The following is a 21,918-nucleotide window of genomic DNA, read 5'->3' as shown; positions in this document are numbered from 1 at the left end:
GTTTATTCATATAAGCATTTAATTATATTTGTCACCCAATTTTTTTAAGTGCTTATTATTTAAAATAAGCACTTATTTTATATTGGGCATTTGATAGTCTTTTTTTCTGATAAGTATTTATGAATATTTTGTCCTTTTTTTCTCAAATAATCAAAATATACCATTTGAAAGTACTTTCATTAATACTTTTATGAAAACATTTTTACAAAAATATTTTTATAAAAATATTCTTATGAAAGCATTATTTTTAAAAACAGTAAAGTCTTTTATGAAAGGACTCAAAACTTGAAGTGTTTACTATTTAATACTGGAGTCCTTTCTCATTTTTGTTTTTTCTTTTTAATTCGGTTGAGCGTATTTAAACAATACTGAATGCCTTGAGTTCAGTGAAAGTCACTTGTAGAAAAAGAATGTCATTTTGATGTTTTATGCAATAGAAACGACATTAACACGTTTTTGTCAGGTAGCATTTAATTGACATCCAATAAAAATATAAAATATGTATAAAACCTTTAAATTACTTTATATAATTCTAAGACATCATCGAAGGGAATGATATCAAACATGCCCTAATTAATTATATTGAAATATAATAACTTTGAACTACGAGGGGTTCATTTGTTTGTTTGCAGTTGCATGTGCTTGTATGTATGTGATTATTATCAAAGAAAAAATACTCAGTTCCTTGTCTTATTTGTATTTATTGAGGGATCATTATCTGCTGCAACCATAGTCTCAACAGACCTGATATTGCCTGTGCAAATCTGTATCCTAAAATTTGAGCCTGAAAACTACGTATCTTGCATCATGTTCAAAGTAATCACTTTCTTAGGCTCAACTGGACTCGAGTATTGAACAGTTGGCCAATCCAAAGGGTCCCCTATCCTTGAATATGACCAGATCGAAATGGGTGTGTTTATGTCAGGGCTTTATAAATTCTAAACCTTGTCGACCTCCCTAAGCCTTCCAACTTATACAGTCATCAAAACCCATAACAGGTCTGATTTTCAGAATCAAAACCCTTATCTTATATAAACTATCAATTAAATTTATATATCATCCAACAATATGCAAGTTAGGGAAGATCAGGTTTTCTATTATCATACCCCACCCAATACCCACATGGGTTATACCCGCATCCACCCCAAAATCCATTTAAAAAAAACTACCAAACTACCACATGAGGGCAAGCACCACTGCGTAGGGTAGAAACTGCCTTCTTAAAAAGAGTATAAGTACTAAAGAGAAGAAGATAGAAAAGGAATAACTGAATGATGGTAAATGTGGGCCCTCTCTGATGTGTATATATGCCACGCGTATGATGAAGGTATTTTAGCTTTCGAGAATGCAATCAATATTAGTGAGACAACATGTCTCTAACATGGAAAGACTAAACAGAGAAAAGAAACAAAGGGCTCTCATCCACATATAATCTCCCCACAATTTCATTTCAATCAATCAATGAAGATGTTTCCAACTTCTTGCTGGTTTTGAGTCACTATTAGGACCACCACCTACTGTCTGCAGCCATCAATATATCTTTTCGTTCTTGTTGATGGCATCTGATGTCTCACCATCTCTACCTGAGAAAATCTCTGACATGATCTTACAACTACTTAATGAGTTCTGTTCTTAGGCACATGGAAAGTAGTTTTGCTCCATGCAACCGTATCTCCAGCTCTCAGAGAAAGATGGGTTTCCACCACTCAGAGATCCCACGCAGTGGAGATGGTACTGTTGAATCTGTTAATCCTTACTACCTCTCAAAGATCATCCTCCCTCCTCTGGGTGATTCCGGTTCTAACCCAAATCAAATCCACTCCAGAGGATGGATCATCTCGCCAATAGATTCAAGATACAGGTCAGTTCATCATCTGTCTTCTGAGTACTTGTATATTAGCTAGTTTATGATTCGTTTGTCTTCTGATCTGTATTTCCATTAAAAAGCTAATACATAGACAATTTCATGAAAGTAGTACATAAACATGAGTATTCAACATGTGTTTCTCATTACAGTTATGCAGAGAAAAGGCCAGAAAACTAGTGACTTATCTTGAGTACTAGAGATTATCGGATTTCAGGCCATACAACACCCATACAGGACCTTGTACTAGCCAATTGAATATCATATTTCAACTCCATGTATATATCTGCATATCTGTACTCTCTCTACATATATTTAATTTGTATAATTATTAACAGAACCCACCTCATTATTTGACCGGTGGGCGGTGTTTACTTGATGAATGGACTCGTATTTTTCTTTCTTAATTTTTCTTTAAATTTACCCTTTTCACATAAATTTATTTGGGGTGATGGCGGTTTTTACACCCTATATCTGCTAAGACTATCACACCCTTAATTAATTGTCTCCATTTTTTTTTTTTGAAAAGATAAAAGTAGCCTTATTCAGTAATTTTCATTGTTATAACCAGTGTTTTAAAAACAGACACCGAACTGTCCAGGTGGCAGGTCAGTGGTTCAGTTGTCCACGTCAAATGAGCCAACCCTTAGTGTAATAATTAAATAATAAAAAATATAAAAAAATAAAATTAAAGAAAATACAGATATTAAGTAAAAATAAATTTAATGAGAATCATTATTTCTTAATAATAGAAATAGCTAAAAGTACAGAAAAAACAGAGAGATAATGTCTAACCTGTAAGCTGCAAACTGATCAACAGTAAGTCGTCCAACCAACCAACCAACCCACCGGGTCATTGACAAAAGTCAACAGCTTTTTATTCTTTTCTTTTTGTTTTTTTCAAGTAAACTATTTGGAGCTGAAACAGATCCAGCAATCTGACCAGGCGATGGATTGATTGGTAATTCAACCAGCTGATTTGACCACGGCTTGAAAATATTAATTATATAACTAAGAATTTTCAACAGGAGAGATGTCCCAATTGTGAAAAACTAACAATTAAAATTGATCATTAAAAGTTGATCCAACCCGCGAATCCGACCTGACCCAACCCAAAAAAATAGGGTTAAGGTCTCATATTTGCTATCGAATTTGAAAATGACCCGACCCGATCCGAAAAATTGGGTTGGGTTAATCTATTGACCCGATTGTTAAGTTTAATTGGGATTATTTATGTATTGTTAGAAGTTTTCAAGTTTTTTATTTTATATTTGGAATTTTAAGGTTAATTTTATTAATTTTGACATTTTTCATTTATTTTTTTATTTTTTAAAATTTTAATTATTTTTTGGGATGACCTGAATTGACCCATGGGTCAACCTTAACCCAAATATTTAAGGTTAGGGTCTAGCATTTGACAACCCAACCTGAATCCAACCCAACCCGAAATTAACCCGAAATACTTTGACCCAACCCAAACCCGACCCACCCAACCCAATTGCCAGGTTTATTAAAAACTATCATCAGTTTAATTTTAAACAGCAAAAGAAAGGTAGTTTCTCTTTGGTAAAGAAAATAGAGAACGAGGAAGATCGTTGATTGGTAGCAAGTTGAAATGTTGCACTCCATCATGCACATGGGTGGGCCCCCGGATCTGCTGGTTACCTATGGTTTGTAACCGATGCTAGATCCCCAATTAAAAAAAGACACTTGGATACCCATGTTAGATACATTAAGCATGTGAACTAGGGGTGATTATGGGTTGGTTAAATTCATTTATATGGCAGAACCTAGAACTTACAATCTATCTTGGGAAAGTTGGTTCTGACTTTGGTGGTTTTGAGGTCGGTTTCAGGGTCTACCTGTGTAACTTGTTTTTATATTTTACTCTCCCCTTTCAAAAAACAAAAAAAAAAAGAAGCATATTCTTTAAAACTTGATTTTCAATAAATATAAATGCATATTTTAAAACTTATATTATTTTTATTGATTAAATTGTGTATCTTATATGTAGATTATCATTATATAGTTCAAAACATATAATTTTAAATTTAAATTTTGTAACTATTATCTTTTACATTATTTATTGTACATATTCAAATATTAAAATGAAAAGAAATGATCAAATCACCTAAATAACTCAATGGTCAAGTGAGACCATGTCCTTTGTAATTAACCATGAGTGTTAGGATACAAATCTTCACATCCCTAAAAGTATTTTGGGGTTTATTTCAAGGCAAGTTCGATTCCAAGGTAGGTTCTACCAAGGTTAGTTTCACCAAGGCCAATCAAGGCTGGTTCATTAGGTCGGTTCAGGTGGGGTAAACCCCTAGACCTTGGAATCGGCTTGAGCGGGGGTCAGTTCCAAGAATTTGTGACAAGACGTACCCTGTAACAAATTGGGCAGGGTCAGTTCGAGGTTGATTCGATGTCAGTTCCATTCAGTTCTGAGTAAAACCCACCCATTTGCTCACCCCTAATGTGAACTATAAAAGAAAAACATTTACTTTCTTTTCTATGTCCTTTTTGTCACAAAACCGAAACCCCAAAGTTCTCTCTCTTTCCTGCCCTCTCTTTCTTCTGCAATTCCTTCTCTCCCCTTTGGACTAAAGAGTTGAAGGCCACTATTCTCTACCCTACTTTGTATTTTCTGCCCTCCCTTTGCAACCTCCCCAACTTTTGAAAAAGATAACTTGATGCTTGCCACCATTGCAGAGTTTCTCCACTCTTGCTTGGTTTTCACATGCTATAGAAGTTTGCCTTGGCTTAGTTAACCTCCACACCATCCCATCTAAGTTTTCACATGCCACCATTGTAAGATGCATTTGGGCCCTGTTCAGTTTTGGGGAAGTTACATGTCCATGTTTTTTTATTTCCCAGGTAAATAAGACAAATGTTTTAGTCATAAAAAACCATTATTAAAAGGGGCAGTTTTGTCCCATCCAAGTGTTGACAACTTTCCCCCATGTGAAAAAATTATTTACCCACTTAGGAGCTTAGGGAAAATAAATTTTCCATTGATCCCGCACAAATCTGATAAAAGAACATAGGCATCTTGGTCAATGGGAACCAATATCCCATTGACCAACTTTCCCTCCTCTCAAATCCAAAAAAGAAATGAACAGGCCCTTGATGGTTAATGTTCACTACAGTCTTACCTAATGGAATTTCTCATGAGTTTGATCCTATCTAAAGTTAGGATATCAGAGTTAATACTAGCATGTGAGAACCATAAGGTATAGGAAAACCTCAGCCTCTCATTTCATGATAACTAAGGTTATCAAGGGAAACTTAGGGGACATTTGTTTTTTGGATTTTGAGAGGGGGAAAGTTGGTCAATAGGATTTTGTTTCCTATTGACAGAGATACTTATGTTCTTTTTTTCAGATTTATGTGGGGACTATGAAAAATTTATTTTCCCTAGGTATCGCTTATCTGTATATCCATCTCGTATGCAGGTAAGTTTCCCACTTAGAAGGAAAAGTTATCAATACTTGAATAAGACAAAAATGCCTCCTTTAAAATATTTTTTTTTATGAATAAAACAATCATCTTATTTAACTAGCTAAGAAATAAAAGAACATATAAATGCACTTACCCAATTGATTATATCACCACAATTCTTATTTCATAATATACAAAAAAAAAATGTGTTTTAACATTCTAATTTAATTATTAAAAGCTATCACATACTTTTGATCTCACATGGGTATGAAACATGTCTCCAGGGTTTAATTGGGGATCTAAGCATTGGATAGAAACTATAAATAACTAACAAATCCCGAGGCTGTGGGACTGTACCACATGCCTCTCAATTTGTATACATGTGACAGATCTTTTTGTACTATCATCATAGAAACTTGAATTGTATTGATATATTGCATGTACCAGCTTGGGTGGCAACTCAGAAGGGCTACATGCTCTTGCTGGACCAATTATTGTCGATCTGATGGTAGCCCTTGTACTGGATGTTCCATGAGAGCCCCACCTCTTTAAATCACCCACAATGAACGGTATAAACGGGGGTACATCAACATTGAAAAGACAAAACTTCCCTCTATTTTATGATGAAATAAATTAATAGTTGGGGCTAATTTAGCCTTTTTAAAACAATGGGTGGGTTATTGACTATGTAGTATTGTACTTATCAACCAAAATCTAGGAAACATAAACGTTTTAAATTTTCTATAGCCAATGAATGGTAACATTAGTTAATAAATTTGCTCAGTTTTGCCTCATTGCATGTCTCTCTTGTGGGCACCACAGGCATGGAAAAAGTAAAGAGGGTCAGCAATCAAATGAAACCAGGTCTATAAAATCTATACATGATCATCGAGCAAAGTAACAGAGAGTGAGAATTTTGATAAAAGGCAAATCGATGGAGAAAGATCAAGGGCTCCAGGAACCCAACATGTGGCCATTTCTGAATCAATTTAATTATGATGGCTCTAGCATCAAAAGTTTCCAATTTTATTTTATCAGCCTTTGTATCGCTATAAGGCCACCACCCACTTGCCCTGTTGCCCAGAGCCTCATCTCATACCACCATTATTCCATGGAGTTGTCTCATTTTGTCCTTCGTCTTCAATTCGGAGAAATGATCATGTACTGCTACAATGATAATGCGCAAAGAAATAAAATCAATTTATTTGCTTTCAATTATTGAGACACTTGAATCATCAGACTTCAGAGTTCAGAAGCTTGAAAAAGAAAAACAGTAAAATTGCAATTCTGGAGTTCTCTCTTACCTCACACACACACATGATGAAAAGGGAAATAAGAATCTCTCTCTCTCTCTCCCTCTCTCTCTGACACCTCCCTCCCTCTACCCTACCCTACACATGACAATGTACTTGATCTTTTGCTCTAATCAACAACAAAAGAAGTGTACGTCTCTTCTGATTTCTGACCTTCTGTTTCATTTTCACCTCTAAAAAGCTTAACTCTACATCAGAAATTACAACCCCCTCCCCCCTTCCTCTTCTCTCATCCCACCAGACTTTCAATCAAACCTCACCTACCAATTGTAACTGCAATCAAATGTGAGTACCCACAACCCACCAATGAAACATCTCAACATCAAATTTCTTTGGTTTCATTTGTTTTTTTCTGTATATTCTTTTCAGTGGTTATTGCTTGGTTTTATTGTGAAATTTTGGGTTGACAAGCATGAGAATATAGATTCCAAAGAGAGGTCAGCTCCATTTCCAGGCCACTCTCCCAAGACTCCAAATAGTTGGGACCGTGACATTTTTTTCTATATATCTCTTTTCTCTGTTAGTCATTTCTTTACGTAACCAGACACTTCCTCTTAAAGCTTTTCCTTGGTCTTACCTTGGCTCTAATCACTCAATCAAGATCTTTCCACAAGGATCTAAGAGCCTCCATATCAAATGCTTTACTACTACTACTACAATGGTGAATGCTCATTAGTATGTCAAGTGTCAAAGCCTCGAAGTCAGTACAAAGGGTGAAGTCCAAACTCATTAGAGTCTTGTTTTCAAGAGGCTGCAAAGCATGGCTGGTTCAGACATTATTACTTCAAGCTGTGGAACCCCAGAAGACTACAATGACATTGAGTCTGGCATCTCTCCCAAGCCTCTCAACCAATCTAAGTTCGTCCTGCCTAAACTCAGGAATGTCGACACGGTTACAGTTGCTAGAAAAGTTGGACCTCTTTTCCTCATTCCTCCACTGGGAGTCTCGACCTATGATGAGAACCAAAATTCCGGAGGAGGCATCATCTCCCCAATGGATTCCAGATACAGGTTATTATATATGTATCCCATTATTACTGCTAATGAGCACTCTCTTCAGTCTTCTATATATAAATACGTACTCTGCATGAGGTAACTTTGAGCTCTATTGAGTGTTCAATATGAACTAGTGAAGATTAGAGATGATTGAGGCAGACACTGACTTGATTTACTGCGTTTTCCAACTTATGATTACAAATTTTTACTTCTATTTTGCTTAGTTTCTTTTGTTAAAGTGTATAAAATATTGGCAATTTTTTTGAGTTGCTGCTCTATTTAGAAATTCAGGTCCTCTGTATATACAATCTGATGCATATATTTTTTGGCTCTTTCAGATGCTGGGAGACCTTTATGGTGTTTTTGGTAGCTTATTCGGCATGGGTTTACCCATTTGAGGTTGCATTCTTTAAGGCCTCTCCCACAAGAGGACTCTACATAGCAGACAACATTGTTGACCTGTTCTTCGCCACTGACATCATTCTAACATTTTTTGTGGCTTACATTGATCCAAGAAGCCAGCTTCTAGTTAGGGATTCCAAAAAAATTGCCATGAGGTTTGCTGATTCCTCAAAATTTCTATATATATTCTTGTTTTCATCATACAATAACAAATTTTAGTGAGGTTTCAGATCTTCTGTTCTGATTGCAGGCAACTCTTCATTACTACATAAGGGGCTCGGTGAAAGAAAAATATTGCAATTCACCTCTGTGTTGAATGTTTCCATTACTCCTTTGTTATTAGTCTGACTGATTTTGGCATTGGAAGTAGTTCCTGAAATGAGTAGATTCAATGGCTCAGGCCGGCAAAACTCTGCCAGCTCTGGCCAAGGACAGCACAAGATCAGGACCCTCAACACATGGGTCAATACTCTTCTTCAGTCTTTATGGAAAAACCCATCTCATGACTAGGCACATTGATCAAATTATTAGGTTCAAGCTGGGGCCTAACTTTAATCCAATATAATTCATTCATTAGCAAAGTTTAAAAGTTATACTTGGTTCATAGGTGCAAACCAAACTGTCCCTAAAGGTTACTCAGGACAGTCCAGGCTGTTTAACTCCTTGACCCCATCAGGTGACTTGAATATCTTTTAAAAGAACTTCTAGACTAATAGATGGGTAGCTAAGTAAATGTAACTGACGATGCAAGTGAATATTCATGTATATAAATTTCCAAACTATTCTTTCACTGCAGTTGTTTAGATATGGGAAGCAATTACAATTACCACTTCCAATATGTTTGAGAACCTTGTAATTCTAATATATAGTAGCTTTATGACACTGGTTTTATGCTGTTTGCCAGATACCTCTCAACATGGTTTGTCATGGATATTGCTTCTACAATCCCCTTTGAAGCTCTGGGACACTTGTTTACAGGAAAATCCAAAGTGGGTCTCACTTACTGCCTGCTGGGATTGCTCCGGTTTTGGCGGTTAAGAAGGGTCAAGCAACTCTTCACAAGGTGATTGTTTATCCCTGTAAAGATGAGAGAATTACAGAGTTCATGCCCTCTCTAAGGATTCTTTAATTGAAATTTTTAGTCCTTTGCTTAATTGTATACATTTTTTGCAGGCTTGAGAAGGACATAAGATTCAGCTATTTCTGGATAAGATGTGCTAGACTTATATCTGTAAGTAAATTTCATTTGGATATAGCTTTTGAAGAGTGTACAGAATCATGAAAGAAATAGTAAAATTTGGTTCAGGTTACATTGTTTATGGTGCATTGTGCCGGATGCGTCTATTATTTGCTGGCTGACCGCTATCCACATCAAGGGAGGACATGGATTGGCTCAGTGATTCCTAATTTTAGAGAAGCAAAACTTTGGACCAGATACGTTTCATCCATTTACTGGTCCATCACTACCATGACTACTGTTGGTTATGGTGACCTACATGCTGTTAACTCCATGGAGATGATTTTCAACATATTCTATATGCTCTTCAACCTAGGCCTTACAGCCTACTTGATTGGAAATATGACCAATTTAGTTGTTGAAGGAACTCGTCGAACAATGGAATTTGTAAGTCCAATTAGTTTCCACATGCTTTATCAAAGTATAATTTAGCATAATTAATTTTTCTATATTAAGATATGATGGATTCCATCAGTACTAAATTGATAAATGCCTTGCTATACTAAAATTTTAATAAACTTGGTAGATTTCTTAAAGATTATTAGTTATACTAATTTGGTTGAGGGAGACAATTGTTACTGTTCACAAAGTTGGACTGTAATAGTTAGCACAGAACTCATTCAAGTATACAGGCTTTCAAACTATAAAGAATCATTTATAGTATTGGCCTTACAAGCTGAGTTTCCTTTCTGGGTTTTACTGAATCATATGATTCATTGCAGAGGAACAGCATACAAGCAGCTTCTAGCTTCGTGTGCCGAAACCATTTACCTCCAAGGTTGAAAGAGCAAATATTGGCATACATGTGCCTAAGATTTAGAGCTGAAAGCTTGAACCAGCAACAATTAATGGAACAACTTCCAAAATCAATCTGTAAAAGCATCTGCCAACATCTATTCCTACCAACAGTGGAGAAAGTATATCTTTTCAAAGGTGTATCGAGAGAAATATTATTGCTCCTGGTGAGTATTTTGGGTTCTTGGTTTCTGTTTGGCCTAATTATCTTATGTCCACCTAATAATCTCTCGTTAATGAGTTCTACAAACTGAACAGGTTGCAAAGATGAAGGCTGAGTATATCCCACCTAGAGAGGATATCATAATGCACAATGAAGCACCAGACGATGTTTATATAGTTGTATCTGGTGAAGTAGAGATAATTGACTATGAAATGGAGAAAGAAAGAGTTGTAGGTACACTGAGAACTGGTGACATTTTTGGGGAAGTTGGTGCGCTCTGCCTAAGACCTCAAAGCTTTACATTTAGAACAAAGACATTATCTCAACTCCTGAGGTTAAAAACATGTGCCTTGATGGAAGCCATGCGTGCCAAAGGACAAGATAACAAACTCATTCTTAAGAACTTCCTTCAGGTAAGTAAGCAATGAGACACAAGAATGGTAATGTACATTGGGCTAGCTTTGAGTTGGGATAGAAATATACATCTGAAACCTGACAAAGATCTTTACCAGATTAAGCAAAGCCAACCTTACCCCAAGAAGCCAAGAAGGTATATGACAAGGCAATCCTGATTCCTTATTTGATTGAGGACCCATAGTCCAAACCCCATCTAGTTGGATTTATATGGGTTTAGTAAATGACTTATCTTTTAGAGATTAGTCATTATATACTTTGCGAAATCCATTAAATGGCTGTTTTCTGTTTTATAAACTAAAAAACAAAGCTGTAGTTATTGAGTTCAGCCAATTCAACCGTTATTGAACACCCCTGAGTTGCCAATTCTATTGATGTGGGATAAATTAATTCTGCCAAGTTTAGTTACTCGGTTTCAATATGATGCATTGCAGCACTACAGGGAGCTTAAGGACCTCAATATCCATGACATGCTAATTGAGAATGGAGAAGGTGATGGTGAGCCCAACATGGCTGTCAACCTATTGACTGTAGCAAGTTCTGGTAATGCTGCCTTCCTAGATGAGCTTCTAAGGGCAAGGTTGGATCCTGATATCGGGGACTCCAGAGGAAGAACCCCACTTGTAAGTTCTAATTGTTATCTTCTAAAATCTAGAAAATCTTAAATTTGATATATAGAATATGGACACTCAAAAAGAAAACGGATAGTTGAACCTGCTGGTAGACCTTTTCAGGGTCCTTCCTGTTAAGAACCATGACTATTCTAAAGAATGAATTATACTTTTGGGAGTTTATTTATATTTTACTTTCTTATGGCATCACCAGCATATAGCAGCATCAAATGGACATGAAGAGTGTGTCTTGGTCCTCCTCAAGCATGCTTGCAAGGTAAACATAAAAGGTAATATGCCTTCTTTTCCAACTTTTTATAGTTCTTTTCCTAGTTCCTATTATGTATCTAATTTTGGTTTTCTTTCATCAACATGATCATGTATCACTGGTTACAGATGTAGATGGGAACACTCCCCTATGGGATGCAATTGCAGCCAATCACCATTCTATTTTCAGGATCCTATACCATTTTTCCTCCATTTCTGATCCCTACACTGCTGGGGAACTTCTCTGCACAGCAGCAAAAAGAAACGATCTTTCAACAATGAAGGAACTCTTGAAACATGGATTGAACATTGAATCGAAAAATCATGATGGATTCACTTCTCTACAGATCGCCTTGAATGAGAACTATAATGACATGGTAAACCTCCTGGTTATGAATGGTGCCAAGGTTGATCAGGCAAATCAGAGTGGGTTTCCTGCAGCAAGTTTGAATGAAATGGTGCAGAAAAGAGGGGTGGGCCATTGTATTACAATACCTGGAACTCTAATACATGACAATCTATCAGTGAGTTACAGAAAGATGCAAGAAGAAAAAGAGTCTAGTGAGGGAAAATCCAAAGGTGGGAATTTTCTGAGGGTGAGCATATATAAAGGGCATCCTTTAGTGAGGAAGTACACATTTGCCAGTGATTCTGGGAAGCTCATTAAGCTGCCAAGCTCAATGGAAGAGCTCAAAAACATTGCAGGTAACATCAGGAGGCCTTGTCTATCATCCACAGTTACTAGACCCTAAGCAGCTCTGAACCCACTTATTTTGATGCTGCCAGGCAGCATTATGTAATGAGCAGTCAATAGGAAAAAGCTTTAGCGGAGCCAGCATGGTTGGACTGACCCAACTGAAACTCTCGGTAGGCTGGACCATGGGTGCATTGTAATACATATATAATGGTGCCAGTCTATTGTTAACATAAAATATAACTTGAGCTGTGCTTGGTTGATCTCATCCCAGATGAAAATGGGCAGTCCAGTGCAAAAGGCTCCCGCCAATGCAGGGTCTGGGGAGGGACAGATGTAGACAGCCTTACCCTGTACATACAGAGAGGCTGTTTCCAAGTCATCCCATCTGAATATATACATATGATACCATATATTCATCTGGTATCTGGTCCCCTCATAATTTGTATCAAATGGTCTTGATGGTTTAGCTATGTCAAATATCAGCATAATCAGGTAATCTTTTACCATCTGATTTTGGCATCATTCATAGATCTGCTTATTAATTCCAAGAAAAACTTATCTCCCCCTCGAATTAATGCAGTAAAATTAGATGGTTATAGTCTTCTGTATATGATATTTTTGGCTCAACTGATAGACTAAGTTGGACTCATCTGGTGATTTTTGTGTCTACCAACCTAGCTAGTTTGTTTAGGTGATACTACTATCTGGCTCATCTAAATAATCCATTCTTATTAGATTGATTGCTGAGGTGAAAGAGATTATGGAAATGACTTCTGCTTTTCATTTATTGACAGGTGAGAAATTTGCTTTTGACCCAAAGAATGCAATTATAACAAATGAAGAAGGTGCAGAAATCGACTCCATTGAAACGATAAGGGATAATGATAAGCTTTTCATAGTTGAAAATACAGTTTGTACAAATTAATTAATCTTCAGAATCTTAGATGATTATGCAAATCGCCTTTCAACTTCAAAGAAGGAAAGGACGCTATTCTTCTCACTTGTGTCTTCTTGAAATAATGAATTTCAATTTTACTCATGCTTCACATATAACCAATAGGAGCAAAGTTTGAACTTGTTTCCAATTGATGGCTGTAAAAAACTTCATTTCAGCACATTTTGTAATAATTGATTGCAGTGTTAGTGGCAAATTTAGGGGGTCTTCTACAACATGAATGATTTTGTTTTCATTCGCATCTAAAAATTCCATTATCATAAAATTTGAAAATACATTCTTGGACTGTGTTTTTCTTTTGAGATGCAAAAAAAAATTGGTTTTGTTTGAAAAAGGAAGAAAAAAAAACATTCATGTTTTTTGAAGCAATCAAAATCACCAGATGAAACATGCTTTTCAAACCAGAAATTAGTCTTGGAAACAAAAAACACATACAAACCAATCACATGTTTTCTGTGTTTTTATTATAAGAGGCAGTTTTTTTCAAACTATCAGCTATAGTTTTTATTTATTTTTGGAACTCACAACAAGAAAAACAGCTTACATTGAAGAAGACCCCTTTATTATATTGGCAATATCATGTGTACTAAGTATTTGCTAAAACCAAAACCAATACTTTTCTTAAGGACATTGAGAGATTAGGGTTGTCATCAACATTAAGTGACAACCAATCAGTAAATACTACATGGAAATACAGAACCAGAAGATTTTTAAATCCTCCAAGTTTTCTTGTTGATTTTCAATAATAACCCCTCCCCCTCCCCCCAAATTCAAGGAAACTTTTAAAAGTTTTACACAATTGGTTTGAACTTTGAACCTTATACAATGTTCTAAGCAAGATTAATTAGATGTTCTTCCCACAAAATTAGATAAAAAATGATGCAATCCCTACTGCCAGTTTACTCGTATAAATGCAATAATGGTTTACTCCAAGGGTCATGACCCAATGTTGGTCCATTCTATCCAGGGTCTTTGGAGTAGGGGTGTCAATCAACCGGTTTTGGATTGGATCCAATCAGATTCAAACCTTGTCAAAAATCGGATTTGGACGGTCCATTATAATTATTGGATTGGGCCAATCCAAAATAAATTGGTCCATGTTCTTATTGGTCTGAATTGGACCTAAACCAAATTTCCAATAATCCGATCATGAGGCCAAACCCTTGTCCAATTTGAAACCGATCAAAACTGAAACTGGCATAAAATCAATTTTATGAAAGTACTTTTACGAAAGCACTTTTACAAAAGCACTTTTATAAAAGTAATTTTATGAATAGTATTTTTATGAAAGCACTTTTGCAAAAGTACTTTTACGAAAGCACTTTTACAAACGTACTTTTACGAAAGCACTTTTACAAACGTACTTTTTTGAAAGCACTTTTACAGAGTTTTATAAAGCACTTTAATAAAAGTACTTTTACACAAGCACTTTTATGAAATCACTTATACGAGCTTTTACAGAAGTACTTTTATAAAAGCACTTTTACGGAAGTACTTTTATAAAAGTACTTTTACGAAAGCATTTTTATGGAAGTACTTTTATAAAAGCACTTTTATGAAAGCACTTTTATGAAAGAACTTTTACGAAAGCGCTTTTACAAAAGTACTTTTATAAAAGTACTTCTATGAAAGTACTTTTACGAAAGCATTTTTACAAAAACACTTGTAAAAACACTTCCACGAAAGTACTTTTACAAAAGTACTTTTATAAAAGCACTTCTACAGAAGTACTTTTATAAGAGTACTTTTATCAAAGTACTTTTGTCAAAGCATTTATACAAAAGTGCTTTTTCAATGCCAAAAGAGTATTTTTTGTAATTTTCAGATTTTCTTCATTTTAATATATTTTTGTAATTTTTTATATGTTCTATTTTTTTATATAATTTTTGGTATTTCATTATTTGGATTGGATCCAATACAGTCCATTTACATTTTAATGGATTGGATTGGTTTTGATTTGTATTGATCCAGTCCATTTGTAAGTGGACTCACATTGGACATACAGTCCAATTGACACCTCTACATGAGAGGATAGACTGGATACATAGAACTGAATTCCAGTGTTTTTTTTTCACAAGGTGGCCACTCTCAAATTTGAACTCACGTTTTCAAGCTTATTAACCTGAGATTTTACCATGCATTGCACCAACCAATGGCCCCTAAAATTCATTAAACCACTAAAAAATGTCTTACAATTGGATCACAAGCCAGTTTGATTTATGCCAAAGTCTATGGTTTCAAGTTTTAGAAGCAGATTAGCAATCGAGGACCCGTGCGATGCACGAGTTTTGTTAATCAAGAAAGAAACAATCAAGACTTATAAACAAATTGAAAGAATCAAAAGAATGGTCTAATCAATTTGCCAAAAACTAAAATAAACTATAATGGGAATGGCCAAAACAAAGTTAATTTATTATTTAAAATAAATTCTTATTATTAATATTATTATTATTACTTAAATTATTTTTTTCTTTATTAATATACTTATTACTATTATTTAATAATAATTATTGTTTAAGTTATTTAATCATTTAATAATTTATTATTATTATCTATTTTTATTATATTTAAATAATTTTATTATTATTATTATTTAAATAATTTATTATTATGATTAATGTTTTTATTGTTATTATTACTGAAATCAACTTTTTATTATCAATATATTTATAATAATAATCATAATTTATTATTAGTATGATTATGTTTAAATAATAATTATTATTATTTAATAATTTAAGTTATTAATAAATAATATTTTATTATTATTACTAATATTATTTTTTACTATTATTATTATTATTATTATTATTATTATTATTATTATTATTACCCGTAATATTCACGGTTATAATCATAACAGTGTAGCATACGGGTCTTAATGGACCCGTTTTGGTTGTCTTCTTTACCTGGTCGTTAAGACGGGTATCGGAATGACCCGAATCAGTTTCTTTACTGATTTTTAATGATTTTTTCTTTTTTTTTTTTGTTGTTTCTAAACCTATGCATTTGTAAGAGTTAAAAAATGAGTTTGATCTCGTACCTGATGTTTGGAAGAGTTTACAACCTTGAAACTTTGAAACTGCTGAAACTGAAACGTCTACAACATTGCAACCTTTCAACCTGGAACAACCAAAAACTTATAAGAGTCAGTAACTTGCAAGCCTGTTCAACCAAAAACCTGCAGCTTTTGAAGAGTAGAAAACCTGGAAGCAAAAATGTAAGCAAACCTGTTAAACCTGTAATAAAAAATATAAGCAAACCTGCAACTTTTGAAGAGTAGAAAACCTGAGAGAGAATGCTAAAATGTCTCAAACTTACACAGTCAACTTGCTGGTGGCTGAAAATATTTTGCAATATCTGAAAATATTGCAGATGTTTGGGCTTCCAAGGGTTCGATTGTGAGGTTGAGAGATTGAGAGGAAGAAGTTCGGTTGAGATGTTTTGGCTCCCAAAGAACCCAAGAAGCAGTTGAGACGTTTGGGCTCCCAAGGGTGTCTTTGGGAACTCAAACACCCGATCCCAAGTGACGCGGATCTATTAAGTAAGCTCCCAATTGGGGGAGGGCTAACCTCTTTATGTGGCCCATTTTCCTAGGTAAAGAAGCCATCTCAACTTTCAAGGGAGAAACCAGTAATTGGATCATAACTCAAAGATTCTAATCTCTGCCATCAGCATGTAGGTTCCAATATAATCAAGAAGATACCTTTGGCTTTGAATTGTTGACATACATCTCTTTAGTTTATGAGAAGCCCCTCTGCTGGCTAAACCGTCTGCACTCCGCAGCTAGCTTCTTCCTATGTAGGCATGCACTTAAGAATTAGGATGCACTACAATGGAGCGAGATCAACCCAAATCTAACCCAATTGTATAAAATGGATACGGGATGGGCCTAAGCCCAATTTCAGTTAAAGGAGATCTTACCCAAATCCAACCCACTGAAACTAGGTTGGGTGCCACACCAGACCAGCCCAAGTTGTAGCCCTACCCAAATCATGTATGGTATCAAAAGATATGGTGCCAACTCCCAAGTATGGGCATTTTTCTTCAGTAATTCCTGTTTCACCATGTAGTCCACTCAGCAGAGAGCAATTTTCTGAAACCAAATTCCCATCCATGGATAGATCCTAATAACAGAGCTCCTTGATCACTGGGAGTGCAGCCATATGGCCCTAGGTTTTCCCAATTTGTCACATGTCAACAGAAAATGAAGCAATTTTCATAAAGAACCCTTGGGTTATAGGTTTCCTTTTTGTATTTCCTTTTTTCTTTTATTTCTCCTTAATTTTAATTTCCATTGCTTCCTTGGTCCAGTTTTGAAAACACTGCTTATTATCTTCTGTAGGAATTCAAGGTCTCATATGAATATGAAATATCTTTAAAACTTGAGGGATGAAGGAATTATTTGTAAAATCATTTAACAGGATAAGTGTTCTTGACTTTCTTTCCCAACTAGAACACTGGAATTGACCTAGAACTAAACCAATAGAGTTCAGTGCACTTACAAGTCAAGAAGTTAAGAGCTAATTGATAAAATATGAAAGAAATACAGAAATAGTTGATAAAACCTTAAAAAATAAATAGTGATTTCAAGATAAAGCAAGTTTTTGGATTTTCTCCTGTCAAACTTCAAAGTTGGTGTTGTACATGATCAAATTTGTTTCTGCATATTGGAACTATTACATTAACAAAAATAAATTACTACAATCTTTAATTAGTTAAAGAAGAACATGTAGACAATAAGTTAACCTAGACAAAAAGGTGGAAGAATATTATAGAGAGATCAAGGAGATGGAATCATGGAAAGAAGAGAAGCCAAGAGAATTCTTTCAGACATCACCAACAATAAGAAGGGAATACATATATCACAGATGACACTAAAGGGATAGAATGTGGCGGAAGATAGCTCTAGTGCCAAAAATTTTCTGTAAAATCTACCATATGGGTGAATGCTAATATTAAGGGGGAACCCGTTCTCAATATGCACACTGGGAAAATTTAAAATTTTTTCTTTGGCTATTTATGGTAGAGGGGAATGAACATTAACTCTTGTAATTAGGGGTGTCAATTGGACTGGATTTGGTCCAATCCGATCCAATTCAATGTGAGTCCATTACAAATGGACCAGGTCCAATCCAATCCAATTCAACGAATGTTTTGGACCATTTTGGACTGGTCCAATTCAATGTTTGGACCATCCAATCTGTTCAAATTTGTTTTGATTTAGATTAGTTTCAACCCATATCCGGTCCATTGACACCTATATTCTTATCTTATATTAATGGACCAGATATTGGCTTAACCCAACCCAATCCAATATAAATTTATTATGGATGGATCAGGTCCAATCCAATCTAATAAATATTTTGGACTGGATTGATCCAATCCAATATATCTTGTTGGTCCATCCAATCTGTCCAAATTGATTTTGGACTGGATGGGTCCAAAACCAGTCCATTGACAGCCTTACTTGTAATTAACATTCAACAATACAGTTTTCACCATCACAATCTGAACCTATACCAACTATATGAGGTTGCCTTCATGAATTCTTTTTCACCATTCCATTTTGTTCAGTGTGTATCCATTGTTAAATTATAAATCCTTAAATAATTTCTTACTAGTTCAACTCATTTCCTTTTCAGCCTGCCCCTAGCTCTTCTAATCCCTTCAAACTACTTCCTCTTATGGGTTCTGTAATACCCAAAAAGTGTGGATGAAAGTAGGGGAAAGTTACCTAAGACCTAAACAGATACCTCAATAGCGGATTGATGGGAGGGAATTAGCATAAACCATAACAAAGGTAGTACTGGGAGAAACTATCTTCAAATCCTTCTAATAATTTTGTCCATGTGGCTAAGGAAAAATGAATACAACTTCAAATTTCCAAGTGAAAGACCCAAGGCCCACTAATATCTTAGAAAAGGCCCACAGTGCAGTTTCAGAATTCCTCCAATTTCATAACATCAACACTAGAAAACTGATTATCTGTGGAAAGGAAGAATTAGAATGATCAAATAGGCCCCTCCCCTTCCCCACTGCAATTGGTTTTGATAAATCAGTGGAAGCAGTTGTGACGTAGACACAGGAGTTCTAGAAAGAGACACCATAGATAGACTGTAGAGTTTGTTGGCTCAAGCAAAGGATTCAGTGAACAGTGGTTAGAAGCAGACCTGCACCTAACACTATTGATAGCTTAGCTGGAAAGACCTCTCAATCCTGAGAACAATTGTACACACATGCAAGAAAGAAGAAGACAACAATATCTAGGTGAAGATCGCCCACAAGAATGAAAAAGGAAATCGAGCCGACGTGGTTGTCATTGTCATTAAATGCAGAGAACCTAGAGATGACAACAAACTCAACAAGGGAGAGCTGTAGAGGCCTTAACTTCAGAACCATTGAAGGCCTCTCCAGATTGTGTAGTCATGAATTCTGTTGGTCCTTCAAAAACCAATTTTCTAGTCTGAAGATGTGGGAAACAAAGTGAACCCATCTTTTCTAATGGGTTTTGAAAATAACTCCTCACCAAGAGAATTTATTACAAGTATAACTCAAAGATGATCTTAAAGAAAAGTTCTAGTCATCTACTCATCTCAAGTCCTTTACTTTGACTGTCCTCAACAGTGATAATCCATCTCCACATGTTTATGTTTTGTTGAGTATGAATAGTGGGGCTCCTTAGCTTTTGAGGACACACTGACACTGTCATAAAAACAGTGCTATATATGCCAGCTGGTAAAGCAATCGTTTGACATGAATCCAAAGTGTAGTTGTTGCAATATATTAGAGATGGATTTCAGGACTTCTGCTTAACATTAGAACTAGAATGGACAACTACTTATTCACAACAAAGATTAAAGAATCAAACAATATACATAAGCTTATTGATGGGTCAGTGAGTACCAGTCTATATATATTGATCATTACACAACCAAAGCCAAAATAATACAGCTATGTACAACTTAATATCCCCCATTTGGACTGAAACTTGATGAAAAATTTGTAAAAGAAAAACAACCTGGAATTTACCTTTTCTTTTGAGAAATTAAAAAAAAATAACTGTTGAGATCAAAACTTTTGAATAGAAGTTGGTCCCCTCCACTGGGAGTGAAGTTTGGGGTTTAAAAAAAAGAATAGGGTGTGGATCTGAATCTCCACCAAAACATGGAAAAGAATAGGGTCTGGTTCTCAATCTCTTGTTAAAATTGTAATGAGTCTTTAACTTTTACAAGCAGATCTATGAATTTCTTTAAAAGATAGGAAAAGGTTGCAAAAAATAATTTATTTTCCTCATAGTTTGCATGATTTTTATGGTAAGAAGAACCATATACAATAGATCCATAGATAATCCATCAATCTATGGATCCATCAACATGATTTATATAAAAAAATATTGGACTTATCTTCATTTTTAGTAATACAAAATAATTATTTTAAAAAACAAAAATTTTAAATTGCACTTGCACATGGTTTCTGTCTTGGATCTGTCACTCATGGATCTTCTATCATTCTCGTGAACCTAATATACTTTTGACATTTGGCTAACTTTAACTGGATATGGGACAAAATGACCATATTCATGTAGAAAGCGATAAGGGCAGAAGACAAGCAGATAGCAATATCCATTCGTGTGGTATTCAGATGGCATCAGCACGAATATGTTGTGACAAGAGCAAGATGGAGACCAATGACCACACACTTTCAACTTGTGAACTGGCAAAGGAACCTGGTCTCTCTCTCTCTTTCTTGGTACATGTGATGCAACTTTGGCCCCCCTCAGGGGTGGGGTGCCATATTCTAAACACAGTTAGTGATACACGTGTAGGTCCATTGGAATGCATTACAGTCCACATTTACTGACCACAAGACCGTATGACCGTACATCGAGAATATTTTTTAGGGAAAATGACTGTTCAACCCACTTCAGAATTTTTAACCCCACCATACAGGTGAAATAAATCCTGATCCGTGGATTGATATCAAATCCACAAGCAGGATGCGGTTTATAGAGAAACTATTAATAAACTATGGGGACTATAATTTCAGAATTCTGTAGTGGACTGCAATGTATTCCGCATTTTTTATACTTTTTATTTTGATTGATAGAAAAATATTTCCAATATAAGTCTATAATTCTTGTGCATAGGATGTGGCCAACATTTTATAATCAACAGATCCAAACTCTACGCAAAGAATTTGTGCTTCAGTGGGTTTGAATCTGCGTGGATTTGAACATGTGACCAACTGAAACTACTGGGTCATTGGCCCTTTATGTGCAAACATGGAGAAGGTTAATTACATTGTTCTAAATCTTCTTATATAGAAAACCAATCTCTTTTATATATCAATATATTAACTTTTGGTATAAAAAAAGTTAAAACATCAAACAAATAGGGATGCAAACGGATCAGATCGGTATGATAATGTTAGGAGCTGATTCGATCCAATCTAAAGAATCTCATAAGTATGGATTTGAATTTGAATCTGATGAAGCAGTTGAATTTTCGGATCTGATCCGATCCTATTTAAATTTTTTAAAAAATTAATAAATTATTAAAAGAAAAATAAAATATAACAATTTAAAAAAAGAAAAACAAAAATGCATATATCTTTTCAACTATTTTCATCATATATACATATTTTTTATAAAAAAAATTAATATAACAAATTTATAAAAATGCAACATAAATAATATATTTATAAATAAATAACATATATATGTTATATGTATTTATATAAATAAATAAATATCAGATC

General features: G+C 34.9%; 1 protein-coding gene and 1 long non-coding RNA gene across 4 annotated transcripts; one reads left to right on the top strand and one right to left on the bottom strand.

Annotated features, from left to right (window-relative positions):
• Nucleotides 1-1,398: 1,398 nt before the first annotated feature.
• LOC104588711 (potassium channel AKT2/3-like) lies at nucleotides 1,399-13,288 on the top strand. Of its 3 annotated transcripts, none has more exons than XM_010246751.3 (11): nucleotides 1,399-1,861; nucleotides 7,956-8,174; nucleotides 8,924-9,082; nucleotides 9,193-9,250; nucleotides 9,326-9,643; nucleotides 9,979-10,218; nucleotides 10,310-10,627; nucleotides 11,063-11,251; nucleotides 11,454-11,529; nucleotides 11,636-12,211; nucleotides 12,998-13,288. In XM_010246751.3, the coding sequence occupies exons 1-11, from the start codon at nucleotides 1,620-1,622 to the stop codon at nucleotides 13,126-13,128; spliced, it is 2,526 nt and encodes an 841-aa protein (XP_010245053.1). In that variant the 5' UTR covers nucleotides 1,399-1,619; the 3' UTR covers nucleotides 13,129-13,288. The 3 variants fall into 3 exon arrangements, with proteins under 3 accessions (XP_010245053.1, XP_010245052.1, XP_010245054.1); XM_010246750.3 differs by lacking the exon at nucleotides 1,399-1,861 and adding an exon at nucleotides 6,826-7,632; XM_010246752.3 differs by lacking the exon at nucleotides 1,399-1,861 and adding an exon at nucleotides 8,270-8,695 and having other exon boundaries at nucleotides 8,036-8,174.
• Nucleotides 13,289-14,993: 1,705 nt separating this feature from the next.
• LOC148791605 (uncharacterized) lies at nucleotides 14,994-16,668 on the bottom strand. Its single transcript, XR_016076672.1, has 2 exons — nucleotides 16,480-16,668; nucleotides 14,994-16,281 (listed from the first exon to the last, which is right to left on the bottom strand). It is a non-coding gene; the product is annotated as an uncharacterized LOC148791605 (long non-coding RNA).
• Between the last annotated feature and the right edge of the window lie 5,250 nt (nucleotides 16,669-21,918).

This window comes from Nelumbo nucifera, chromosome 5 (genome assembly GCF_055504915.1).
Source record: "Nelumbo nucifera cultivar China Antique chromosome 5, China Antique-T2T, whole genome shotgun sequence".
In the NCBI taxonomy this organism is placed as follows: Eukaryota; Viridiplantae; Streptophyta; class Magnoliopsida; order Proteales; family Nelumbonaceae; genus Nelumbo; species Nelumbo nucifera.
The sequence above is the reverse complement of the archived record's forward strand: the minus strand, read 5'-3'. Positions and strand labels throughout refer to the sequence as shown.